At 34.1% G+C, this 23490-nt stretch overlaps 1 protein-coding gene and 1 non-coding gene across 2 annotated transcripts in view; both read right to left on the bottom strand.

Moving 5' to 3' along the window:
• Vex (vexed) overlaps nucleotides 1-23490 on the bottom strand; it is a 77248-nt gene that overhangs the window by 31039 nt on the left and 22719 nt on the right. The window contains exon 2 of the mRNA XM_064218327.1: nucleotides 18557-18966. Within this exon, the coding sequence (XP_064074397.1) occupies nucleotides 18557-18788 (232 nt within the window). The 5' untranslated portion in view covers nucleotides 18789-18966. The remainder of the gene's footprint in view (nucleotides 1-18556; nucleotides 18967-23490) is intronic.
• Nucleotides 20325-20396, bottom strand: Trnat-cgu (transfer RNA threonine (anticodon CGU)). The gene has a single exon. It is a non-coding gene; the product is annotated as a tRNA-Thr (tRNA).

The following is a 23490-nucleotide window of genomic DNA, read 5'->3' as shown; positions in this document are numbered from 1 at the left end:
CAATTTGTACCCGGGGTAAGAAAGAAATGTCGTATCGGCAGGAGAGGATATCTGGGTCTCGGTAAGAAAGAGCAAGGCCGGCTTCGCTGTCTCAAGATGAAAGTGAACGGCGTTCAAGTTGGAGTTGAGTCCCCTTATGTTGCAGAAGTCCACAGTGTGGGTGGTAGGGGTTGCCTTATGATGCCTGCTCCGCTTGCCCCGAAAAGTGGCGAGCGCAAAATTGTTATAATGCCAAAGTTGCCCTTGGAAGAGGGCAGCTTTGGCATCCCTGCTCAGGTAGTGTACGTCCTGAGCATGGATTCCCAGAGAGGGATTCTCCACCGCAGTCGCTGATACCCTCCTGGGGTAATGTAACCAAATTCTGCACAACCATCATGTTTGGGGGGGAGATCGGGCCTCTGGGACTCTCACATACCAGACGAAACGCGGTAGCATAGCTACCACTTTACGCCGGTTTTAAGTGACAGAGTGGTACTTCCCCGGGCGTGCCGGCCCATTCGGCTGCAACCCGAAGGTATGCAGTGTGGCACTACCACTTAATTCGGAAAGACGAAACTCTAACTTGAGAAAAGCCGCCGATATAATCCCGATGAGTTTCTTTCGCCGATTATCTTAATGCAATTGTTGTTCACAATTAATTTATAACATTAAGTGCTTAAATATATATACAAATATGAATTAAAAATAGTTACTGTATAAATCTTGACCGCGTGGAATGGTGGCAAGAATGCTAGCAGCATTTCCCCGTTGAATCGCAATTCCGATCAATACAATTATTATTTTAATAAATATATTTATAATTAATTTATTTACACGTTTATTTGAAGCGACCTGAAGGTGATCGTTTCACTCTTGGGTTACGATATTTAAATCATTAGTTCGATTTAAGGAATGAATTCGATATAAACAGTGAGAGTTTTTTAATCTGTAATATTGATACTGTTTTATCCGTCCGAAATATTTCAAAATGTATATTTATAAAATATATTTTCTATGTAAATGTTATTTAAATTGAACGTTGGAATAATATTCCAATAAACGTTAACTCAATTACAGCGGAATTATAAATTTTCACATAAATATTTTACAAAATGTTATTTTATAACGAAATAATTTATTATTGTGACGGAAACTGGTATGCATGTGTGCACTACGCACAGGAGCACACATGAATGCGTTTCTTTTTTTTTGTTAATAATTAAAACCTTCGACTTAATACTTCATTTAAAATAACAATGTGTTGTCAAATAATGTATGTTATTTATTCAAATAACAAATCAATACAACAAATTTGACGACCTCCGTATAATAGGCACATGAAAATTCAGTGGTGCTTGCCTGGGTTGGAACCCGAAATCATCGGTTAAGATGCACGCGTTCTAACCACTGGGCCATCTCGGCTCCTCAATTTTGAATGTAGAATAAAATAACGCTGGAACGCTTGTGATTTTAATTCTATTCGGTATTAATCGTGTTAGGAATATAACAATTACTTGATTGTGTATTTACTCCCTTTGTGCAAGACAGTATCTTGACTCTGGGTAGTTAACACTCATCAGATATTCTACCGCCAAACAGCAATACTTAGTACTATTGTGTTCCGATTTGAAGAGAAAGGGAGCCAATGTAACTACAGGCATAACATCGTAGCTCCTAAAGTTGGTAGCGTATTGGTGTAATGTACGGAATGATTAATATTTCTTACAGCGCCAATGTCTATTGGTGTCTTTCTTTCGGGTGTCTACACCCTATAAGGAACGTACCAGCGATTTTTCAAATATGTAGGTTTTACAGTTTCTGAGATTTCGTAATTAATTTAGTGAGTGGCATATTCACTTTTATATACATAACTATATAGAAGATTTAGTAGTTAAACAAGACAAATTAAAAGGATCATAAATAATATCCGGATTTTTCTTTTAAACAAATTACGAACTTAGTCCGGAAAGCAGATAGCCGAACATCTAATTTCACCCCAAAACGAATTCCACGCATGCTCAGTCGTTATATTAATAAAAATGAGCTTAATAATCTTATGCTCCCAAAAAAAACGAACCAAAATTCCATACAACGAATTTATGTGAACGAAATATTTATTACACAAATAAATAACTGTCTCAAGCAACCCTCCGTATATCAAGTATCCTTTGTAGGCACAATCCGGTTAATTCCGGTTTGGGTGCACTTTATATTTTCAGTATTGTATGAATTTCTTGAAGTATGAAGCCTATCTTTTAAACTTTATTGCTCGCATTTGTATTTTTATATTATTTGTCGAACAATATTAATCTTTATTATATTCGTGATAAAACATACGTGTAATTTAATTTTCGAAAAATAATAAGTACTGAGTCATCTACCGAGTAGGCTTAGGAGAAACTAGTTTTCAAACCAGTGGTAACTTTAAATTTACTTTAAACCTGTTAAACGCTAAATAAAAGCGAATAAAAGACAAAGTGAATGATAAAGAATAATTTGGTTTGATTGAAGTTGATTTAAATCTATTTCTATATTGATAGTAACAGCCTGAAAATTTCCGACTCAAGCAGTGGGCAGTTAAGGCCTCTCCCTTTGAGGAGAACGTTTGGAGCTTATCACACGCTGCTCCAATGATACATATGTGGCAAAATTTCGTTGAAATTAGACACGTGCAGGTTTCCTTCACCGCCGAAGATGAATTATAAACACAAATTAAGCACATGAAAATTCAATGGTGTCTGAGCTTGTACCCACTACCAACGGTTAAGTTGCACGCGATCTAATCACTGCAATAAAATATATAAATAATAACATTGCGAAAGTAGCTCTGTCTGTAACCTCTTTAGATGAAATATGGTATGATTATAATATGAGCACCGGGGACATAAACTAAATCACCTCTCGAGTGGGTAAAACGGGGGTGACGGTTGACGAAAACCACAGGTTCAGTATAATAAAAACCGAAAAGGAAATTTTTTATTTGAGTGTTCATTTTCTTACACTGCAAGTAGTCATTGGGTCATGACTACTTAGAGTCATGGTATGATGAGGTGGGTCAAGTTATAGTTCTATTTATACTTGGTGGTAGGGCTTTGTGCAAGCTCGTCTGGGTAGGTAACACCCACTCAGATATTCTACCGCCAAATAGTATTATTGTGTTCCGATTTGAAGGGTGAATGAGCCAGTATAATCACAGGCACAAGGGACATAACATCTTAGTTCCCAAGGTTGGTGGCGCATTGGCGATGCGAGGAACGGTTAATATTTCATACAGCGCCATTGTCTATGGGCGTTGGTGACCACTTACTATCAGGTGGCCCATTTGCTCGTCCGCCTACCTAAAAGTTAAGTTATTAGACTCTGATCTTCCAAGAAACTTTATCTTTATCGAGAAATAATCGTATCTACTGAAATATATTTAAACAAAAGCCGACAAATTAACAATATACAATAACTTTACGGATACATAACTTGACAAGGCCTGGCGCAACAAAAGAGTTATTCACGGACATAAATGGCTTTACAGATGAAATTCTTGTCTTGTTTCTATATTACAACACGTCAGAAACACAGCTGGTACATAAATAATTATAATCAAGTAATCTTGGTGAGTATTCTACCGTTTAACAGCAAGACTCGGAGTAGTTATGTTCGAGCGATGAGTGAGCCAGTTCAAATACAGACACAAGTGTCATAACATAGCTGCCAGTTGGTGACACATTATCCATGTAAGGAATGCTTAATATTTCTTATAGCGCTAATGTCTCTAGGTGGTACCACTTACCATTAGGTGGCCTATTTGCAGGGACGGGTAAACATAGCCTTACCTTTGATTCAACCCCGTAACATGACGATTCAAAATTGAATTTATTAGCCCCAATACTTTAATGAAGAATATTTTGAATTTGATTTTCGTTTTGATTGAATCAGTTTGGTAGAATAAGGTCCAAATTGTATCCTCAATATGATAGATCCTGCCAAAGCAGCGGTATATATACAGAATGTTGCATTATGTTAAATGTTAATTTTGAACGAAATAAAGAATATTATTATTGTACATATTGTTACATTGTAGTTCATATTCCTCTGAATGTAGCTCAAAATTGTATGCGACTGGGGATTGCTCAGTGAATTGTACTATTCAAAAAAAATTGTACGCTTTTCTAAAGGTTAGTGTATTCTAATGATGCTTGTTAACATTTTTCCTCAAAAATACAACTCATTCCGCATGCATTTGTAAGTAACTAGCTATTTAAGTATCTGTGAACGAATTTCAAATGCTAATTTGTTTGAGATTTTTTTTTTTTTTTGTTATTAGGTAGTATAATTTATTTTTAGTTTTCCTCAGAACTAAAAAATAAATTATACTACCTAATAGAATTTATTTATTTATTTTATCCGTACTTTATTTTATGTCATTTGTAATTTGATCGATGTAATTGTAATGTGCCTGCAGTTTTATTGCCAAGTCTATAAAAATAATCGAATATTAGAGAATAATTTGAATTATATTATATTAATTATTTCGAGGAGATTTATTATATATCTACGCTATATATTATACTATAACCTTAACCGATAATTGCGGGTTCAAACCCAGGCAAGCACCACTGGATATTCATGTGCTTAATTTGTATTTATAATTCATCTCGTGCTCGGCGGTGAAGGAAAAGATCGTGAGGAAACCGGCATGTGTCTAATTTCAACGAAATTCAACTCATTGGAGCAGCGTGGTGGAATATGTTCAAAGGGAGAGGAGGCCTTAGCCCAGCAGTGGGAAACTTACAGGCTGTTAATGTATGTATCTTCACATGATGACGAAGGACGAACGACGTCCGCGATAAATTAATTATTTTGTAATGAATAAACTTCACAAATCTAATCTCATATGTATTTTTTGGTATATATACTTAATATATAATAAACTACTAAGATTTCTTAAGCCCGGTGAGGCGAGTGATAAGTGAATAGTGAAATCTATATTATTAACAAGATAAGTTGAAAAGTCACAAAAGTCGTCTAAGCTGCATGACATACGACATAAAAATATAATGTTTTCTAAAAAATATTGGATATTTTCAACGTAGCGCTGTATGAATACACTTGTTAGAGCTAAAAGCTTCTATTAGAAACTGTAATCTATTTTGAAAATGCATACGATTTTCTGAAATAAAATTGGGCTTTAGCTAGACGCAATAATAAACGGGGGACTGAGTAAGAGACGAGGCAAAGAAGGATACGAGACGAGCTTGATTGGGGGAGAACAGTAGTAAATAAAAACACGATTTAAAAATAAGATTTATTTGCTTTTGCGTGCAATAAAATATATTTTTTATTTGAAAAATGTATTGGCGCGCAGCATGACGCGCTCCTTTGCCATCATACTCAATCTCCATCCTTGCTCTCTATTCCCTTGTGAGTGCATGGTCAACACATACATATATCATATATCCTTAACATATCGTTGCTATATATTAAGGAAACACATAGTAAACTTTTAACGGAGTTCCTTGTCTATATTTAATCGATTCCATATTTATCTATTGGTTTGCTTAAATTATATATTGTTTTATTATTTAATAGAAAACAGCTATCCACATGGTTGATATATATATTTTTTAATTTACTCTTTACCATACTACACATATATTTAAGGTTGGAGAGACCTCTTGTGAGCATGGTACATACTCGTGTCAGATGAACCCACTCTTCCATAACATAATGTGTTATATAAGCAACTAAGTAATGAACAAACTTTTACTTAATATAATTAAAGTTAAAGAGAAAAAATAAAATAAATTAAAAAATAAAGTTATTGTGCTCGAGTGTGTGCGTAAACACAGATTGTCGATATATTTCGTTACGATTATAATCCAATCGCAATCGGACACGACGGAAAATTGTTCAGGCGAAGGACCAACAGCTTTGCGTTCTATCAACACTCCACCGTCATGATCAAAAAATTATACAGCTTGTAGAAAACAGTACTACGAAATAATATTTTTTTTCTTTGATCCGTGTTTTAAAACGAAAACGTAATTTTTAATGTCAGAAGCTGAATCAGAGTGGACCAACTTTAAGACAGATACCAGATTTGACCCGCCCATACAAAGGTTATATAAAAATAGTCTCGCTTTAAAACTTCGCCTTCTGTCGTATGAAAATTTATATCAAAGGAATGTTCTATTAAATTATGAATGAGATCTCTGGTATTATGTCGCTGTCATTAAAAAAAGTCATTAAAAAATAGTTAATGACTCATTTCCTGGTGATAATTAAAACGCTAAGTCAAAGTATACAGTACGTGTTTACTCCTCATTATGATACAATCTATTTTTCTACACAAGAAAAGAAATTCTAATCGACAGAAAATGAGATATTTAATTTTCCTTTGCAACGTTTAACTTCAAGTTTGAAAATTGTCGTCTTATTTATAAAACATAACTAATGTGTTGTGTTTTACTGAACAAAGTTCGGTCATAGCATTGGCAAAGCAAAACTAAACAGGAGACATTATTATGTCTTCTTAAACGATTTTGGTAAGAGTATTCATTCCCAAGAGATACTACCTGCACAGTAATGTGCAAAAGGTTATGCGCAAACACAAGTTTAAGCTCTTTACAGTTATGATCCGATAGGACACGAGACAAATTCAGGCTACTTCTAAGATTTTATCAACAAAATGTCAAAATTCGTTTCAATTTTACTACAAGTCTCTAGAGCGAGGCAGTCGAGATTTTAGTGCATACGTGTATTTCTAAAACACTGTTTACTCTCTCTTGTCCTCTATATTCCCTCACTCTCGCGAGACGTAGGAATCCAGTGCTAACACAGACAGACCCAGAGTTTACATACCGAGGCACGAGTCTAAGATTCTGCAACAAAACTCCAGATTGCTTACTAAAGTTTCATTGACAAAAAAACCCCAAAACATTTTACTGGTACGAAGGATTCCAGTCTTGAATCTCATTTCTAACCTTCGTTTAAGCCGCATTTTCATGATCGATATTATATCAATATTCGATAGATTTAAAAAAATATTCGTATTCGGCTAAAATGTAGCAACTTTGTTAAATATGACGGGCCACTGTGTTTTGAGAGTGTCAAGAAACGAAAAAAAGTAATAATGACATTTTTGACAGTAAAATTGGTTATAGTGCGGTTGGACGTTTCTTCACTCTGACGCAACTTCAGGCTCTTTTGTGTAATGCTTTTGCATTTGTCGTAAGCAAGACGTGCCTGGTGGAGCGTCGTTACTTTATTATAATATCAAAAGTGCTGATTGTATTACTGTTAAACTGTAAAACCTTCAAACACGTGGTTTTAATTCTCCTCGCCCGCCTACCCACGATCGCTCGGCAGCCACAGATGGATACAGAAAATAATGATAATGGCAATGTGTCGTTAAATATTATTTTTTAACTTTATCGTATAAAAAACATCTTACCGAATATTGGCTCGGTAAATATATTATAGAAAAACCTATTGTGATCGAAATATTTCACGTCAAAGATTCAGTTGCCTTATACATTCTAGTTAATCAGGCTGTCGTTGATATTATCAGTGAAGGGAGCGAGGATAATAAACATGAAAGTTTAATGTCAGCACTTTGAGTTTTCAGGTTGTAAATATGTAATGCATCTTATGACGGAAAACGCCTCCAAGAAACATGCTTCTCAGAAGTATCGGAGATGTATACAGCGGTACGACGCATACACCTTCGTTTCTTAATATGTAACCATATGACAAAGAGTAACTGTAAATTAAGACAAACTGTAAATTGGGACATAGAAATATAAATATTGAATATTTTTTTATGATATCGGTAGGCGGACGAGCAAATAGGTCACCTGGTGGTAAGTGGACACTACCGCCCATAGACAAAGGCGCTTTAAAAAATATTAACCATTCCTTACATCACCAATGCGCCACCGACCTCGGGAACTGAGATGTTATGTCCCTTGTGTCAGTTACACTGACTCACTCACCCTTCAAACCGGAACACAACAATACTGAGTACTGCTGTTTGGCGGTAGAATATCTGATGAGTGGGTGATACCTACCCAGACGGGCTTGCACAAAGCCCTACCACCAAGTATTATATATTGAATATGTAGTATATTCAATATATATATATATATATATTTCTATGAACGAAGGAAGTATTCAAGGTCGCTGATATTGTCTGTTGCATTATTTTTGCTAGGTATATTGTAGTGTTTCCTTGGCCAACACCGACTCCAAAACTAACAATAATTGTTAGTACATTATGTTATCGTAAATCGACTTTTAAGTAGTCTAATATTTTTCATTTCATTTTACTCAGGACAACTCTAAAAAACATTTTGATCGTTTTTTGTTATTCATAGATATATGTGGAGTTAGATTTAAGGTGTACCCGCTTAATTTACCCACCTTCTTGCGTGGCAAAGTCATAGATCGTACCTACATTGATGAGTAGAAAAAGTACATAAATTGATTATTAAGTTGTAGTAGAAAACGCAATTATTTTTTTACTTTTTATTTTGGTTATTCCAAAATTGTTTTTTTTAAGTCGGTTTCTTTTTGTTAAAATTTTTAATTATTAACGGAAGCGCACGCTGTGCAGAGTGTGGACGGCGAATGGCCATGCTCAGTTAGTTAAAATTACCCGACAGTACCTGCATTGAAACTGCTCAGTGTTAAGTAACTGACTTTGATTTTTGATTATTATATTGTGACTTTTGTGACTATTAGTTGAAGATTCATTGAATTTGTAATTACTAATTCAAGCTGTATGACATTATCAGTACTGAAGTTTTGGGACTGTGACATACAAGTGTGTAAATTTACATTGAATCATTAAAACTTTTAGTTAATCCTATAATTATCATAATGCCGATAAAATCTACTCGAATAAAGAATATTTACATCTTGACAAATACTAGATTTGTAAGGTTGTTTGACAAATTGGCTACCCTCGCCCCCAGAGATGTTCTAGAATCTAGGTTACAAAAAGGAATGAATGAAGTGCAAAGGGGCCATTGGGGTGCAACTGTTGAGTAGAGTTTTTATTCTTGGTTTCAATGAATTCTTACTCTATTTATTGTAAGATGCTATTAATAACGACGTTTAGTTAACATAATATTCAAGACAAGAAGTTTATGAAAATAATTTTCTTACTTTTAAACGTAAACGTACTTATAAATGCAAATTTAAAAAAGTTAATTATTTTTATATAATTTGAGTCGAATTTTACCCGACAGCGTCGAAACGAACATTCCAAATAATACGATACATTCTAACGTTAGTTAGTGAGCAATAGCTCAACTTAAGGCCTAAGTGGCTAGCGATCACGGCAATGAATATACCTCTGAACATCACTATGAATATTTATTGATAAGTAAGTAATTTGTATATAAAAATACTAGATGAGAATATATTTTTGTTTCATACTTTTGACCGCTGCGTTTCTTACGCCGGTTCTATTCACGTCAGGGCATTCTCTTTTCCGAAACGGTGTTAGAGTTTAATTTGACAATCAATAATTACCTACATAAGTATAATGGTGCTCTATTCAATAAAGGAATTTGATTTGATTTCACGTTCTAATTTTTGACAACACGAACACGAAGTTTGAGGCTTTATTTTGTAAGTTTAGCTGTTTTTTTTTTCAAAAAAATATAGGAGTATAATAATATATACTTTTTTATAAATACAATCTACTCTAGACAATCTGTCCTTTTTTGTGATGTTTACGGAAATAACTTACAACTCATTTTCATATGTAAAAATAGTTTTCATGAGACACTGAATTGTACAATTTTTGAAAAAGTGCATTTTTAACAATTAAAATTGCGAAAATCAGTAATGTTTATTTAGGATTTTTTTAATAGATTCTATTACTGAGAGACTTAACTTTTGTTTAAGTTACCGATAAATATATGGCTCACAGTTTTTTAGAAAAAACCCGTGACAGCGGCCAATCCAGCATAAACGCTCGTAAGCAGTTAAAATGTATAGTTAAATATTTAGGATACAATTAAGATTTAATGATTAGGTTTGTAAATGACCGGTTATATGTATTATATCAGTTCATGCATAATATATATGGTACATAAATTTATAAAGTATGTGCTTATAACGAGAAAGTCAATGGAGTTCCCTCCAAATAGGGAGGTTACCGCTGAATAGAAATGTCAATGCGAAGTTTGAATATAGAAATACAAAAAGACAAACTTTTGTATGGGATACCGCCCCAATTTGTTAAGGATATTTTTTACATTCCATCCAGGGGTCTTTAGATCAAGTTTAATTCGAAGTTCTTTCAAGAAAATATCGGTTTTTTACCATTGTGCTCACAAAGATGTCCCTTTGGAAGTATAACTTCAATACGGATTAGGGAACCTTAATCTCCGCATGAGTTCGACATATGTATCAAGGTTATAATTATACAATGATTTTATTTCAAACATTATACCGGTTTTAACAGCATATTATTTTGCTTATACTCAATGAACAAATGGACAAGAGCACACTGTAGTAACAATGTCATCCTGACCGATTTCAGCCACGGCACCCAACCTTTATTTACGGTATAGGGGGCAAACGAGCAGGAGGCTCACCTGATGGAAAGTGATTACAACCGCTCATGAACATCTGCAATACCGAGAGACTTGCAGGTGCGTTGCCGGCCTTTACGGAATGAGTACGCTCTTTTCTTGAAGTTTCCTAAAGGGAGACCAGTCAATTACATACTATAAAGCACAAGTGGGGGTGCAAAGGTACTCGCTCTTCTCTTACCCTCATGATGGAGGATGGCAACGACACGACCAGAAGAGTTTAGGCACAGGACCGACTGCTTTTTTTGCTGCGTTTTCTTTCTTTTTTTTGCCTTAAAAGAATACTAGCAATGCCCCAAATTAATTGAGGAATTATCAATATTCCTATTTACCCCTCCTTTTAAGCTTATCACTTGTGTTAAGAGTGGGGACGACATTAGCCTATAGTCCCCACGATCGTGAGCTCCTGGCCATTTACGACGCAATACGTCATTTCAGACACATGGTTGAAGCCAGGACGTTTGTGGTATACACAGACTATAAACCTATCACTTTTGCCTTCTCCTATAACCGCGAAAAGTGCTCACCAAGACAATTTCGCTACCTTGACTTCATTTCCCAATGCACTACTGCTATCCGCTTCGTAAAGGGAAAAGATAATATAGAAGCGGATGCTCTTTCGCGCATCGAGGAGATAGCCGTCATAGACTACAAGGCCTTTGCACTTTCTCAAGATACAGATCCTGAACTGCAAGACCTGCTAAACAAAGGCACCGCACTTAAGATGGAGAAGATGCAAGTTCAAGGGGTCAGGATCGATCCTGCGACGTTTTACATTGCTAGACGGCCCGTAAACCATTGCAATATTTACGCTTAACTATCCAAATTGGCAAGCAACTACCAGAAACTGTTACTGAGTCCAGAAATCCAGTAACATTTTATCGGTCTAGACAATCGAGGCAGTCAAACAACTCTATGATATCATATCATTGTTTTCAACAATGTTATTAAAAAAACTTAAAAACCCGGTCAATGAATTACCAGTTAATGCCCATTTTTTGGAAAATCCTCTCGAGGAGACGGTTTCGGAGTTCCTTTCACTGTGGTTTGATAGATAGATAAAATTTAGTACAAAAGATGAATAAACAAATTCAAGTACATTAAAGCCAAGTTCTTTCCCTGGTGTTAACCGGCAATTGTCGCTTAACATTCACGTGTTCACCGAAAGGATCTAGCCCGTGGTAATACATTGGAAGAAATGCAAATACGTCACAATTAAAGCATCACATAAAACATAGGAGTATGTTTCTTATGTCGACACGGTATAGTCCAAAGTCGCTACAAAGTAAATTGATTTTGCAATCTTGAGCGTTCCGATCAATCTCCTTCGGGGCTTTTTTATCTTAAGTGAAATTTTCTCGATACTTTGTACCGCTACTAATAAGTCATTAAAGAAATTAAATGATTTTTTTAATGAAAAGCGATTGAAGTTGCCTGAAAATGTCAGTAATATAAAATGCTTTCATGTGAATTAATAGATTTCTAAAGTGCCTTAGTAAAAACGAATTTTGTACTAATATCCTTTTATATCAATACGGAATACTAATTATTTCAAAATCGGAATACATACGCCAGCGCACATTTGTAAGGAAATCGATGATTTCGGGTTCAAACCCAGGCAGGCACCACTGAATTTTCATGTGCTTAATTTGTGTTTATAATTCATCTCGTGCTCGGCGGTGAAGGAAAACATCGTGAGGAAACCTGCATGTGGCTAATTTCAACGAAATTCTGCCACATGTGTATTCCACGAACCCGCATTGGAGCAGCGTGGTGGAATATGCTCCTAACCTTCTCAAAGAGAGAGAAGGCCTTAGCCCAGCAGTGGGAAATTTACAGGCTGCTAAAAATAGTAAATCGCCATTTTGCGGCCTTAGGCATATCGACTCCAATATTTTATAGCCGATGGTGACCACAGGTGGTAATTTGCCAATATACCTACGTGTATTATAAAAAAAATAGGAAGTAATTTTATCAAAAAAAAACGCGTCTTTTATAATCTAACCTGCATATGTGAGCGATAAATCTTTTATATAAGTAATATATAAACAGGAGGTCGGGGTAAAATGGACTAACAAATTGTGTTTTAAATTGAACTGGCTTGTAATGGGGTTCCCAAACCAGACGCCATATGGGTGAAAAGGTCCAAATGAAACAGAAAAACGGATGCTTCGAATTCTATAAATAATATTGCGATATATTTTCTTTACTTTAATTACTTCAAAAGAAATTTAAGACTTAAAAAAAAAAAAAAACAATAAAAAATATCGGCATTATATTAAAAATCGCTTGAAAGGGTAAAATATTTTTGCGAACATTCACATTCTGTTGTATTTATAAAATGTAGAATTTAAAATTATCAAAGTAAATTTATTTTATTGTACAGTAAACGTAGGTATTTCAATAAAGCGTTATGACGGTATAAAATGTTGTACAAAGAAAAGAAACGTATGTCAGAATGTGATACGCGTCTTTGACTGTAATCATTATTAAATTTTTAAGCTATACGTATCAAAATAGCGTATCACCGTAAGTCGGTTAATTACATTTAACGAGATTTGAAGTGACCCTTACAGAATCACATCGCTGACCAGTCTGTTTTCTTGGCTCGTTCGATAAGAACATAGATGCTGTGCTGGATTTATACTAGAGCCACTCAAAGGTAGTATCCTGGGAAATATTTTTTAGGGCCGGAAAAGTGTTTATTTAAAAATTGTGTATCGAAACTTTATCTGAATTAAAGTAAAGCCTGTAAATGTCACACTGCTAAGCTAAGGCCTCCTCTCCCTTTTGAGGAGGTTTGGACCCTACTCCTCCATGGTGCTCCAATGCGGGTTGGTAGATAAACATGTGTCAGAATTTTATTCAATTTAGACACATGCAGGTTTGTTCACGAGGTTTCTATTCACCGCTGAGAACGATATTAATTGTAAACATAAACTAAGCTCATGAAAATTCAGTAGTGCTTGTCTAGGTTTGAACCCGCAATTATCTAGTTAAGATGCACGTGTTCTAACCACTGCGCCATCTCGGCTCTTTCCTTCTCATGATGTGACAATTCACAAACCAATAAATTTATCATTACTTGAATTAAATGAAGACGTCTCAATATTTTTTGTATTTATTAAAATATAAATACATTAAATATATCGCCAAGGTAATAACAAAACGTATCTTATGTAAAGTGTTTTTAGGTAAATAATGTTCCCTTTTAAGTTGTTAAATTTAACTACAGGCACAGGGGACATAACATCTTAGTTCCCAAGCTTGGTGGCGCATTGGCGACATTGTCATTGTTATTAAACCATATACATATGTTAAATTGTCTTGTCCAATCATTGTTTTTTCGTTTTTAAACACTGTTATTAATTTATCATTACTTGAATTAAATGAAGACGTCTCAATATTTTTTTGTATTTATTAAAATATAAATGATGACTATAAAAACACCCACAATTGAAAGGTTACGCCAAATTGGCCTCTAAACAGCTTGGTGTGAAAGGCGAAGCAGTACTTGACATCGGCTTGTCGCCTAAAACTTTATAAGGCGCAAATTCCCCCCACACTGAGTACTGCTCTGATATCTCGACGGGAGCTCCCCGACACCGGTATTGACGTAGAGCGCACTCGCAGAAGCTCCAAATATAATTGGGTATGGCACATCTTAGATTAAAAATATTCAAAGCGAAGACATGCTCTTTTTGATTTGCCTCGTACAAAAATTGTATATGCCCGAAATTATTTCATCCGTCGTTCGTGTAATATGTACACGTTTTTATACTATAGATATGTGTATCGTCATAATAATAATAATATTTATTCAACACAAAAATCATATTTAAAAACAATTACATGGTCGAACTGTGACAAAAATCTTAATAAAAATAACATGGTCATCAAGCAAACACAGATCAAGTACTGGCTATCCTAGCTAGGCTAATTAAATAACCTGTATTAAGGATAATCTGTCCTCTCCCCGAAAGTTGAAATAATTAAAATACATTAGATATATCGTAATAACAAAACGTATCTTATGTAAAGTGTTTTTAGGTAAATAATGTTCCCTTTTAAGTTGTTAAATTTAACTACAGGCACAGGGGACATAACATCTTAGTTCCCAAGCTTGGTGGCGCATTGGCTACGTAAAGAATGGTTAATATTTCTTACAGCGACATTGTCATTGTTATTAAACCATATACATATGTTAAATTGTCTTGTCTAATCATTGTTTTTTCGTTTTTAAACACTGTTATTAATTTATTTTTGTCTTGGTAATTGATTGTTTAATTTTTTGTCTACCGTAACACTTCCTGCTTCTTATTGGTGTTGGATTGGTGGAAACTTGATTGGATTACAAGTTGTTTTTTTCGAATATCTTTTTTTTATTTGTTTACCCAAAATAACATCAAATAAATAAAATAAAAGGCAGATATAACGCACGGAACTTTATAGTGAAGGTAATTAATAAAATCATATACCCGGTGGTGCAAGGGCGCGTCTTTTTGTTAATACGTTAAAAGTGTTGTCACTTTGAAAATTTTTATTTAATTTGTAGGCGGACTGGCAAATGGACCACCCGATGGTAAGAGTTCATAGACATTGGCACTTAAAAATGAATAATAACCATTCCTTACATCCCACCAATACGCCACCTGTAGTTACACTGGCTCACCCTTAAAGCCGGAACACACTATACTAATTATTTCTGTTTAGAAGTATAATATCTGATGAGTGGGTGGTACCTAACCAGACTGAGTCGCACAGAGCTTATCATCTAGGTATTTAAAAAAAAATTCAAAAATCAAAACATACTTTATTCAAGTAGGCTTTTACAAGTACTTTTGAATCGTAATTTAACAAACTATATCAAGTGAAGCTACCACCGGTTCGGAATGTAGATTCTACTGAGAAGAACCGGCAAGAAACTCATTAGTAATCTAGTAAAATCGCAATAATTAATAATAATATAATATACAAAATGATGGGAATATTAAAGTATTTGATTAAAAGTACAAAGTGTAACAGAGTTAAGAAATATCATTTTAATATGACAACTGACAGACAGCTTAAAGACTTTATTAAAAATGCGGACAGGGGAAGTCTTATGAAAGGCGTCTGAAAAATCTCAGCCATTAGGGAGAGGAATACTACGAACGTTTATGTATAGCAGAAATTGTTTTATACCAGACTAGCTTATTCACGCGACTCCTTGCATGTCAAGTTTTACGTGCTATTAGTGCGGGTTTGGGACCTTTGATTATTTATACTTTTAGACAGACTATAGAAATTGAGAACACATCGAAAACTAAGTACACGCACACTAGTAATGTCGTATGACGTTTGGCGAGTGTCAAGTAACTGACACACACACACACCAAGACAATATAGTTGGGACGTTTGTTTTAGTTATTTTGTAGTGCAACATTCTATCTAAACAATATATCAATATACATTTCTTGGTTTTCTATTTAATCATCAATTTCGATGTCCAATGACAACAGACGACGATACAATTTATTTCATATAACGCTATTAAAAACTCTCAAGCCGTATTAGAAATAATCTCATTCTTAAATAAAAATCGTTATTAAAACACGTCGTAGGAGTATGTGCTGTCTAACGAACGCGGTTTCATTATAACTTCCGTCACAGTGATACATATTTAAAATCTGATGATGCCCTGCCCGAAATTGTCCACAGCGTCCATTATCAAGGAATACCAGCAAACGCAGGACATTATCATTATATTGCACAAATACACAAGCAAACAAACATTGTCACCTCGATCTCATAATGCGAAGAAATTCAAACACGCGATGGTGACCACAAGTTAGCCTATTCGCTAATCCTACCTATATCATAAAAAAGAGAATTTCATGTTCTTTTACTCAATAAAATAATCCCCCATGTATCGGCAGATCATTGGAATAAGCCGTCGGATAAAGGAGGCCTGTATATGAGGATTACGATTTTATAACCTCACAGAATGCATACGAGAGGATAAAAGATACGTAAAATTTAATTTCATTTTTATGTCGTAACTCAGTTATGCTCGTAAAGAGAGTAATTTGTAAATCATTCTAGAAACCAATGCGTTTACCTAATTTTATTTAAAGTCGGCAAGTAGACTGTCAAATACAAATGCACGTGATAGTACCAGGCAAAGTAAAACATATTAACCATCCATTAGATCTTCATTCTGCCACTAACCGCGGGAACTGATTACATAGTCTCTTGTTCGTGTAATAAGACTAACTTGACCTTTAAACCAAAACACAACAATACTATGTATTGCCGTTTGGCGGTACAATAAGTTATGAGTAGGTGGTACCTACAGACGGGCTGCCACGTGTATCCACATGCTTATTCAGCCATCGTCCAATGTGGTTTACATTAGACCAGCGTTTAATAGACCAGCGTAAATAATTATTTCGTTATTTTCAAAATCGAATAAAAAATCCAAACACGCCAATAAACAAATAAATAAGTCGCATTCAAGACATACACAAGAGGCGTACTTTTCGCCAAAACAGAGATCTCTTCCAGGCAAACATAAGTTAGGCAAAAATAAAATAATATTTCAAGTGATAACTTCTTATGGGAGGGTAAACCGCTTCGTTACGTAACGCGTTACGGCGCCAGTCTGTCTGGCTTCCCTTTCTCTTACGCATACGGCAGCGGCAGATTCCTCTTCTCTCTCTGTGGACTAGCCGCAGCGCTAGCCGTATTTCGGACAGTTTAAGTTATCACTTCTATCACGTGTCCAGAGACATATACGTATTTATTTTTTTGTATATTCGATGTCAAATACAGAAAAGTTCAAAGGGTACTTAACAACTGCATGACCCGTGGACAAAGCCGCGATTATAAACTAGTATTTCATAAAAAATATTCATTATTCATACTTAAGTTACGGATGTTCAACAATATTAAAACAGGGGTTATGGAGCGCCCCGGCGGGACACAGCTGTCATAATGTAGTCATTACGACGCTCGAAATCATTTATTAAAATCGCAGTTTTGATGGAATAAAGGTGTTTTATTAAGCTGTAGATGACCCGATTAACAATGATAACATATTCAAATACAACCCCGTTATATATTATATAGTAGATGTAATCCTTAAATAAATATAAATATACTAACTACCCCTGCACGAAAATATTATTTGGAACACTTACTTGAACGCATCCGATTATATCTCGAATACACGAACTTTGCGGATATATGTTGTCGACTAAAAAATCATTATTTTTTTAAACGATATATAATTGTAGGTAGGTTTCGATCGGGTCTAACGCACGAAATTATTAATATAGATACGTCAATATCACAAAAGGCCATTGCACTATTGGGTCTTCAAAACTCAAAATGTCAAAATCATTCGAACCGTATTCTATTAACAACTAACTGATTTGTAAATTCACAATTATTGTTTTACAAAAAGTTTAACAGTGTTATGTTATGTATAGAGTATCAGTTTTATGTACTTACTAGCTGAGCCCGCGACTTCGTGCGCGTTGTTTGAATTTAAGTTATTTGGATATTTTATTCTATATATAATTCTAAAATAAAAGTAGCCTAAGTTACTCCTTATTACATCCGCTATCTGCCAGTGAAAGTCCCGTCGAAATCGGTTCAGCCGTTCCAGACATTAGTCGGAACAAACAGACAGTCGGACAAAAATTGTAAAAAATGTTATTTCGGTATATGTACCGTGTATACATAAATATGCATTTAGTAAAAATGGGTTATTTTAATATTACAAACAGACACTCCAATTTTATTATATGTATAGATATTCAAATAGTAGATTTTTAAGTCAAACATTACAAAAACGTCTCGTCCGTCGTCTTGTCGTCGTTTATTCTGTCGTAAGCGCTTTAGGCATTTCTTGATACGAATATTTAGATCCTATGTTTTTTATTACATGCAACGTACTATGTAAAACAGTTATTTCAAAAACATATACATACCTCCACAAGTCTCTCTAAAGTCGGGACAGCAATCACCCAATTTCAAGCAAGCGTGGTCACAATAACACGGTTTATCCGTCAAGTCCTCTATTATCGCGTTCTGATGGGCCTTTTGTACCACGCACGAGCTATCCCGCCCGGGACAGCACAGGTTCGCGTCCCGGCAGTAATTTGCATTACATTGTCCCGCCAAATAAACGGCACTCAAAATACCGACCCAGTAGCGAAACATTTTTATATATATATGATAATTAATTAAAATTTTAGAACTAATTCCTTTTTAAAAATTTTGTTATAATTTTTATATTTCAAAATTGTTTTTAATTACGAAATGTTTTTTATTTTTACTTCTACTTTATATATTATTTTTTTATTTTTTTAGTTGGTTCTTGATGTATCCATCAATGTATCTGAAACAAATAAAATATCAAATAAATATATTGAACATACATAAATAACATTTGACATCGAGTTGATTTCATTGGTCGAGAGCTTTAGCAATCTTTGATATTCATTATTGTGATTGGCGAAAAAAGACGTTTTGTATGTCGAAGCCGCTATTGGAACTTTGGAAGTAAAATTAAAGTGGATTTACGTAGTTAAGTGAATCATTGTATTTAAAATATAGATATATTGATCAAGTATTTAATATTGCACAATATAGCCGAGCTATTAGCAAATCGCAGGGAATACATACGTAGCTTACTTAAATGTAAGGTTTGTTTATCTTAATTCCTTTTTCGATTGGAACAGACTATAATATTAGCTTATAGGACTACTCAGAAGTCCTGGGTTCAAATCCCAGGGCAGGTCAAAAACGTAATTTAGTTTGAAAAAATGTTCAGTATTTTTTAGATACTAGTTACTAAAAATTATAAAAAAATAAATATTTGAGATAATTGAGAGTATGACTGTTATTCAAATTCTTCGTTTAAAACAAATAATGCTAAGAATTTCGTGAGTTCATTGGGTAACAACCCTCGCGATTACACCGTTGCGTCAAGGCCACCTGATACCCGGTAAAGCTTCGGCTGCACCAATAAAATATCACAAATTCGAATTAATATACACGTGCTCGTACCCTATACCACACGTGTGACCGCAGCTTTACCGGCGGTTCACGAAGTGCGGTTTTGATTTCGTAATCGATTTTATTTTAAGGGATGATTGGATTTGGAACGAGCTTAATTTATGTGCTCGATTTTGTCCGCTTCGTTGAGTTTCGCTTCGATGAGCTTTGCCACTGCATCAATTACAATGTAAAAACTTATATTAAATCAAATAAAAAAAATATATCTGTCTATTAATTTAAGTAGTACTTTGTAACAGAAATACAAATATTGATAATTTCGCTCAAATGTCATGGTTACATAAACTCAAACGAGACAAACGAACGAAAATCGCTATATAATATATTAAACGTGTACTAGAAAAACCCAGTCACTATTGTCCTGTCTGTACATATACATACATATGTATAGACATACGTATGTCGCGGCGATCAAATTGACGGTATTAAAGTTGATGTACTGCAGCGCCATCTAGCGGTGACTTAAGACAATGTTTATGGTATATTTATACCATTGTAGTATCCATGTAAAGTATATATGTCTACCGATATGTGGAAAGTTTCGAAGTATCAGACAAACGGCGTTCGAGCCTTATCTCAAACGTAATATTCTGTAATACCTGTATTAATATATAAGGTTATATAAATATCAAAATAATACTTAAATAAAAAATATATTATAATATTGATAACGTTCAATGCCTCCTGTGAGGTTTGAACTCACGACCCCTGGTTTACGAGACCAGTGCTCTACCACTGAGCTAAAGAGGCTTGTGGATTGTATGACGAAATAACAGTACACCTACGTAGTTGTATAGGAAAAATAATAATAATTTTACTTTGACCTTATTCTTTATATTATAGTTATTATTATATTTAATCAAGGCTTTGCCCTTAGAAACTAAAAAATGTCCTTTTTGAATGTTACAACTAAGACTGGAAACTTAACATAAATTTTATATAATAACTTATACAATTACATACAGGTTTATATATAACTTTAAATATAGTTTAAGCCAGCATTTCAATCAATAATATCTTCAATTTATAGTGCCCTGTTCAAAGGATACAATGACGTTTAAAGGAAATAGGGGTCTAATCCCCTTCATTGCAACATCAAGCTGTATAATATTAAAAAAAGAGCAATGTCAAGAGACACCCTTGTATTAAATAAGACAATCAAATAAATCAACAACTTTAGAGAATAATTTAATGACAAGTAATGAAACTGTTATTAAAAATTTCGTTTGAATTAAAACAATAATAAAAAAACGGCCTTTGAGAGTCGGACTCGCGCACTAAGGGTTTCGTACTACATATTATTTATAAAAACGGCAAAAAATCATGTCTGTTGTATGGGGTCCCCATTAAATAGTTATTTTATTCTATTTTAAATTAGATACCATCTGTGAAAATTTCAACTGCCCAACACGGTACATGAGATACAGCCTGGTGACAGACGGACGTACAGCGGAGTCTTAGTCACGTTTTAAACATTTTGGTAACCCTAAAAATAATAAAAATAACATATATATAAACGTAAAAAATGAAGGAAAGCAAATGGTCGCCGGGAGACGTCATAACGCTTTTTCTTACGTGACGATATCCGCCTGTTCACTCTACTGTAAGCTACGTGAAAAATCTTTGTTGAAAATAATTTAACCCAATTCACAATCAGTGACAATATCATGTAACAATTCAAAACAGAGACGCACTGACGTCCCCTTTATGTAGTTTAAATAACTCAGTAACACTTAATTGCAGAACCACTAGATTTACAACGAAAGAAGTAACTACAGTTCTATTTTCAAAAACCTTTGGTCGTATGTCACTTGGGAAATATTTAAAACTCAGGCTGATACGGTATTTTGAACCGTATATTCTTCAAATGCTTTAACTGTAATAGTCAATATTGGGTATCAATCGTATTTTACGATTATGATCCGCGATGAGTTACGAGTTAGTTTTTCCTTGACATCTTATCTTATATATCTTTTTTTTTTTTAGCATTAGCAGCCTGTAAATTTCTCACTGCTGGGCTAAAGGCCTCCTCTCCCTTTGAGGAGAAGGTTTGGAGCATATTCCACCACGCTGCTCCAATGCGGGTTGGCGGAATACACATGTGGCTGAATTTCGTTGAAATTAGACACATGCAGGTTTCCTCACGATGTTTTCCTTCACCGCCGAGCACGAGATGAATTGTAAACACAAATTAAGCACATGAAAATTCAGTGGTGCCTGCCTGGGTTTGAACCCGAAATCATCGGTTAAGATGCACGCGTGCTAACCACTGGGCCATCTCGGCTCATATATCTCTTAAACAACAATTCAAATACAAAGTTTTGTCAGTTAAATACATTTAAATGTGTTACACTAAAATATAGGATATTTCTTTCCTTGAAGTTCAAGCTTACTGCATTTAATATAAAACTATATATTTATAATCCGACATATTTAAATCAAAACAAAGAAGGGATAAGATCACGGAGAAGATGCACAATTGTTAAAATCCGTTTTACTTTTTTTTATTTTAATAACACTATTTGAAACCTTAATACTGCTACGATAACCTTATTCTACAAAAACTTTTTGTTTAAAATAAAAAAAAAAGAACACATTTAAATAAAAATCGAACATTATTTATTATTAAAGTTATGAAAGAAAATTTTTGAAACGTCATATTTCAATATGGGATTAAATTTTAAACTACCCGTTCGGAATCAGAATGTAGATTATATTGAGAAGAGTCAGCAAGAAATGCTTTAGTTATTATTTTCCAGTATACATTGCCATTGTAATAAAATACAATTAATAATATATCTTGTATAAATAATAACACCTTTTTTAACACTACATAGTATAAAACAAAGTCGCTTCCGGCTGTGTCTCTCCGTCTGTATGCTTAGATCTTTAAAACAACGAAACCGATTTTGATGCAGTTTTTTTTATTAGATAGAGTGATTCGATTAAGGTTTATATGAATTATACATACATAACCTAGTAGAGCATCACTGCTAATTTTAGAGGTTTCTATTGTGATATCGTAAATAGACACATTTTTTTGCGCTTACATTAGAAACAGCTAGGTAAAACCTAAGAGATAGATCAAATTAATGTACAACAGTGTTGTACACCTCAAAAATATCTACTAAAAAGTCCGTGATGATATAATTTTATCACTTAAGAATAACCAACAATAACCATTGTTTATCCTTTACTTTTTACAAAAATAATGACTTCTTTACGAAGCGATTTTAGGCACTACAGTATTGATCCTTATTCTTAAATACATTGTGCATTTAATATAGATCCAAAATGGCCGTTTACATGTAATTTAAGTGAATATTATCGAAGATACAGATTTAAAATGCAGAGTCAAAGCGGTTTGTATTGTCTAATGATAAAAAAAAGCTGTGAACGTTGTATAGAAAGACAATCTGTAGTATATTTAGTATATTTAGTAGACCGCAAGTTATCTATATAGCATTAAGCACATTTATTTATTATTAATTACTAGCGTTATTTAAATTCATTAAAAACTTTAAGTCTATTACAAACACAGACAAAAACGACTACATAAACTGACATAAACATTGTTTTACAAATAGCTTTATATTTAAAACACAATACGACTGAAAAGTCTCGTCACGTTTGAACATATAAGTTCAAAACGAGGCAATATTGTATGTGTTCCCGTGACGAACGTTTTAAAACATATTTTGTACGAAACGTACATATAGTCTTATTCTGTGTTTGAAACTCAGTTTCAGGGTTGCGTACATTTCATTTGGCCGATTAAAAAATTTAAAGATCATCTAAAAACGTTGATAAATAAGGCATATTACTCGATACGTGATAATATTAT

This window comes from Vanessa tameamea, chromosome 21, assembly GCF_037043105.1.
Source record: "Vanessa tameamea isolate UH-Manoa-2023 chromosome 21, ilVanTame1 primary haplotype, whole genome shotgun sequence".
Lineage (NCBI taxonomy): Eukaryota > Metazoa > Arthropoda > Insecta > Lepidoptera > Nymphalidae > Vanessa > Vanessa tameamea.
This window is presented reverse-complemented; position numbering and strand designations above follow the sequence as displayed.